We start from the raw sequence: 5346 nt of genomic DNA on the forward strand, positions 1-5346 counted from the left end.
TTCAAGCATTTTGTTGGATTACTGTAGTTCCTTAAAAAAAAATTATTATAGGGTTAAATTTATTTTTCATTTCTATAAAATTAATGAATTTTGATTTCCGATCCTATAAAAAAAAAATGTGTCTTTAAGAATATGTATAGAACTTATAAAAATAATATGTTTAGACAAATTAGGTATATTTGTGATAAAAAAACAAAACCAACATTACTGCAAACTAAAAATATAATTTCCAACCCAATGAAATATATAATGCAAGTTTTATTATATGAATTATTGAATTAAACAAAACCTACATTGAATACTACTTGGTACAATCAGTAGGCATAAATGTAACAGTATTTTGAACAAGATTATAACCAACCAACATGTTCTGTTGAACCATGTTTCCAAGGATCGCCATTTTATATGGTGAAAAAGCCAAGCAAATAATTCCTTCACCGATTGCAACAAAGGTACTATTAGAATGCAATCTAATATCTGCACCTTTAAAATGTGCAATGATTAGAGGATCATCAAATCCTTCAAATGTGATATCATAGCAAAGATTAAATATACCATTTGGATCCTTAACACGCTCTTTATTAATATTTTCGGCAACAGCCGATTCCAATCTATTATAAAGATCGTATGGCAAAAACGTATGTGTTGTACCAGAATCAATTATGATGTTACCATCATTTGTAGGTTCGCTAAATTCTATTAATTTGTCATTGACACTAAATGCTTCCAATGTCAAGTAGTAAAAACTTTGTCCATTCTTTTTCACTATAGGAGTTGTCATAGCTCCATCTCCAGAAACCACCGCTGCATCACCAAAATTGAGTTTGCTGGTTGACTTAGACAACGATGAAACCAAGCAATAAGAGAATTTTCCACCAATTGATGAACTCCATCGTGTTGCAAAGGAATTTTCTCCATTTCCAAGACCAACTATACCAGAGCTACTTGGACCATGAAGCGTCCCATTATTTATGTATCCACATCCCACGACAGTATTAGGAAATGAAACAGAGTTGCCGTTGGTGGAATCTAATGTCAGAGTATCCACACTAAGATATCCTCGTGATACCAATTGATCAACATGATTGGCATTATATTCACAAAAACCTAGTACATCACAAGAGGTACCTGTCGTAGACAGACATGTGTCATCGTAGCAAGGAATGTTTTTGTAACTTGATGATAATGAAGGATCAAATATAGGAGAGGTTTTGATGTAGGAGGATTTCTTCAGTATTTTATTATTTTAGTTAGATTTAGTTTTATTATATTTTAGGTAGATTTCTTATTTTTATATTTCACCTAGATTAGTTATTTTTATATTTTAGGTAGATTTGTTATTTTATTTAGCTAGGTTTGTTATTTTTATTTTTACAATCTTTTAGAAGATTTGTTATTTTTATTTTTCACTACTATTTAAGGTAAACTATTGTAGCCTTGAAGGCAACCTTTTCATTCAATAAAATTATAGAGAATTTTCTCAAATTTGGTGGACTCCAAATTACTCCTTCTGGTGGATTCCGGAAGTCTAGTGGATTCTAGATTAGTTACTCCTTCTGGTGGATTCCGGAAGTCTAGTGGATTCTAGATTAAATTGCTCTTTCGGTGGACTCCGAAACCCTATTTTGACAAGTTGTGTTTGCGGCTTGTCTTTATCCATTAGGTTTAGCGTTTTGCTAACCTTCACGCTTCCGTACTGCGTCAGTTGGCATCAGAGCAGGTTTCCCCTGTTCTTTCGTGAATTGAACAGTCATGGGAGATAAACCAGCGACCAGGGCAGACCTTGAGGGATTTACCGCGGATGTTACCGCAGCCCTAACTGCTTTGAGTGCACAAATAACGATATTATCAAATTGTTTGAACAACAACAACGCCTACTACAATACCACCAACAACGTTCGACGGCATCATAGAGATAAAGGACACGTTGCTTGTAAACTCGCAGCGGATAAGTTTGAAGCAAAGGAACATGAGGTAAAAGAATGTACTAAAATCGATTTGTTTGTTGAGAATGGTCATGAGACAAACAATATTTTTACGGTCAAAACAACAAACAGGAATACTGATTTGCCTGAAGACGAGAGTGAGAACCATGAAGTGCATAAAATCGGTGGCAACAAAGAGTTAAACTCAATAAAATTTGTTGTTGATATTGAAGCTGGTGTTACTAAAAAGAATGGATCCTACGAACATATTGTTGATACAGATACCGAAACCCTAGATGATAGTCAACCATCTCTTCCGCAGAAACTCAACGATCGTTCTGATCAAACAAAACTGAAAGAAGTTAAATTAGTAGCTGAACAAGATGTTTCGGTTGAAGTGGACGAATCCAAAGATGAGAAGAAGGAGATCGATGAACGAGATGATTCGGAGAAGAACTATGTTGATGAAGGCAATTGGTCTATTGTGTCAATGCACACTGCAAGATCAAGGATAACTCAAGGTTCATTCCCTATTTTTAGAAGCTTAGAACGTGTAACAAAACGAAGGGAGTTGTATCTCAAGTTAGAGGAGAAAAATCAAGCTTTTAAAGAAGAAAAGAGTCGGTATGAGACAAGACTAAAAGAAGAGCAAAAAGTAGCTATCGAGCAAACGAGAAAGAATTTGGTAATTAAAGAAAAACCGATACTAAGTTTCTACTATGATAAACGCATGAGTCAGTATCAAGCAGATGAGGCTCCTTATCAAGATGAGAACTCGGGGTCGAGTTCTTTTGAGGTAGAGGAGACTGATGTAGGAGGATTTCTTCAGTATTTTATTATTTTAGTTAGATTTAGTTTTATTATATTTTAGGTAGATTTCTTATTTTTATATTTCACCTAGATTAGTTATTTTTATATTTTAGGTAGATTTGTTATTTTTATTTAGCTAGGTTTGTTATTTTTATTTTTACAATCTTTTAGAAGATTTGTTATTTTTATTTTTCACTACTATTTAAGGTAAACTATTGTAGCCTTGAAGGCAACCTTTTCATTCAATAAAATTATAGAGAATTTTCTCAAATTTGGTGGACTCCAAATTACTCCTTCTGGTGGATTCCGGAAGTCTAGTGGATTCTAGATTAGTTACTCCTTCTGGTGGATTCCGGAAGTCTAGTGGATTCTAGATTAAATTGCTCTTTCGGTGGACTCCGAAACCCTATTTTGACAAGTTGTGTTTGCGGCTTGTCTTTATCCATTAGGTTTAGCGTTTTGCTAACCTTCACGCTTCCGTACTGCGTCAGGTTTGGGGGTAACACTGAACACAAGGTTCACATTGAAGCCAAACAAGGTCACTACCGGTATCAACAAAACCATATACCTTAAATGGTGGGGTACCAATTGAATAACTAATTAGATACTCACCATCACCGGAGGTTACAGTTGTATAACCTATATTAACGATAGAATAGTTGTAAATATGATTGACACGGTCGATGGAACGACGCATGGCATTGGTAACAAGTTGGTATTTGTTTTGGGTAGGTTGGTAGAGTGGAGATTTTGGAGAATCACGGTGGATGAGTTCAACGGTGAAACCATTGTTTAGGGGACGAGAAAGAGAAATAATGAAACAAAAAAGGGTAAAAACAAGAAGGGTGAAAAATGAACGTGCATTCATTGTTGCTATCACAGAAAGAGATGTTTAATGAACGTACGTGCACTCATTTATAAGGCTTTTGTGAGATTGTATAGCTGGAATCGCATGGGAAATGATCCAACTACTTCCTTTTATGCATTTCTACTTTTTTTACATACCAAAATAATAAATAAAGCTTGTTACTTTTATTATAATTATTTTTTTTCTTGTTATAATATCTTAAATAATTTATTATCCTCTTTCAATCTATTTCTGTCTCAGCATTAAATAATTTACTAGAATATTTTTTATAATATAAATAATCGATCATTTTTATAAGAAACAACTCCTTTTTTATATTCATTTAATAATTGATTGATGTATCTGGTTTATAATATAAATCAAGTACATCAATTATTAAATGAACCTAAAAAATCAATAGTTTCTTATAAAAAATACTGGAGATAGTAATAATTAATATTTTATTGAACTTTGAAAACGACAAATAGAAACAAAAAAATTACACAAATGCAACAAATAAAAAAAGAATAAAGGGAGTAAGAATGAAATAAAACGTGTCTCTTAGGTGTAGCTCAATCGATAATAGTAGTTACTAGAAACATTATTGAAGGACCGAGGATAAAACTCTCAATTTCTCATTTTTCTTAGAAGTATGTGAATTTTGCAACTAGATCACTAGACTACTAGACAATTTTTTTTGTTACAACAGACAAAAAATAAAAAAATAAAATGTTGTAGCAAAAATAGAAAAGAAAGAATAAGGTAAAATGTTTATGATATGAAAACTTGATTATAATTCCTATCATACTTTAATGAGATTTTATTTAAGATTTTCTATCGGATTTTTTCTTGATATTATTTTTCTACCGAATTTGTTTAAAGTAGTATAATTTAATTCAATGCAATACATTTTAATTGTATTACTTAATTGATGAATTTACGAGTTCGATTTTTGGTGGGAACAATTTACTTATCTCGTGGTCGAACTCTGAATTACCAAAACTTCATTTTCATGGAAACTAGAAGGTTAAAAAAAATTGATGAAATTCAACATTAAATATTAATTTGTTATCTTCGTAAATATTTAATTATTACATTGACGAACGTTCTATTTTTACTTACAAATTTCCCCTTAATTATCCTTATTAATTCCGATTAATTTTTTTTGATACATCAGAAAATAAAAAAATAGAAAGCAAACTAGGCTCGCGGGCGAGCAACACCTGAAACATCAGCTATCAAAACATTACTAAGCTGAGGAGGACAACTATGCCAAATCTTTAGGGAGACATCTGAGGTAGCGCCCTTCTTGGCAAGCCAATCTGCACACTCGTTGCCTTCTCTAAAAGTATGATGGAAAGCAATAGTCCAATCCATGTTTTGGAATTGTCTAATTTTCTTGATGAGAGGAGCATAAGGATGAAGAGGAGAGATATCATGTTCCACCAAACCAATTGCAATTGTAGAATCCGATTCAATAATCACATTGTTGAAACCTCGGTCCATTGCTAAACAAAGACCGTTGTAAATGGCATGAAGCTCGGCTTGTAAGCTAGTAGCAATCCCAATAAATTCAGAAAATCCGTTAATTCATTGAGTATCTCTATATAAACGAGCGCGTTGCAAATATTAACGGTTTTTGCATATATTTTATAGAAATATTACATTAATGTTGGTATTTTAAAAATATTCTCGAGTATTAAATTTTTTATCATATCAAAATATAAAAATTATTTTAGAAATATAAGCATATAAATCCACAAT

General features: G+C 32.3%; 2 protein-coding genes across 2 annotated transcripts; both read right to left on the reverse strand.

Moving 5' to 3' along the window:
• Positions 1-301: 301 nt before the first annotated feature.
• LOC123893782 (aspartic proteinase CDR1-like) lies at positions 302-3603 on the reverse strand. The gene is made up of 3 exons (XM_045943581.1): positions 3231-3603; positions 1108-1212; positions 302-1059 (listed from the first exon to the last, which is right to left on the reverse strand). Exons 1-3 carry the CDS (start codon positions 3601-3603, stop codon positions 302-304), a joined length of 1236 nt encoding a protein of 411 aa, XP_045799537.1.
• Positions 3604-4782: 1179 nt separating this feature from the next.
• Positions 4783-5088, reverse strand: LOC123896005. Its single transcript, XM_045946464.1, has one exon. The coding sequence runs from the start codon at positions 5086-5088 to the stop codon at positions 4783-4785; it is 306 nt and encodes a 101-aa protein (XP_045802420.1).
• Positions 5089-5346: the final 258 nt, after the last annotated feature.

Source organism: Trifolium pratense, linkage group LG7, assembly GCF_020283565.1.
Source record: "Trifolium pratense cultivar HEN17-A07 linkage group LG7, ARS_RC_1.1, whole genome shotgun sequence".
Taxonomy (NCBI): domain Eukaryota; kingdom Viridiplantae; phylum Streptophyta; class Magnoliopsida; order Fabales; family Fabaceae; genus Trifolium; species Trifolium pratense.

Bases quoted from the DNA above. Each gene is read 5' to 3' on its own strand.
- LOC123893782 (XM_045943581.1), bottom strand. From the start codon at position 3,603: ATGAATGCACGTTCATTTTTCACCCTTCTTGTTTTTACCCTTTTTTGT. The intron at 1,213-3,230 runs AAACCTGACGCA...CCTCCTACATCA, and splicing joins TTGTGTTCAGTGTTACCCCC to AAACCTCTCCTATATTTGAT. The intron at 1,060-1,107 runs GTTTTTGTGAAT...TGGTATCACGAG, and splicing joins TACCTCTTGTGATGTACTAG to GATATCTTAGTGTGGATACT.
- LOC123896005 (XM_045946464.1), bottom strand. From the start codon at position 5,088: ATGGACCGAGGTTTCAACAATGTGATTATTGAATCGGATTCTACAATT.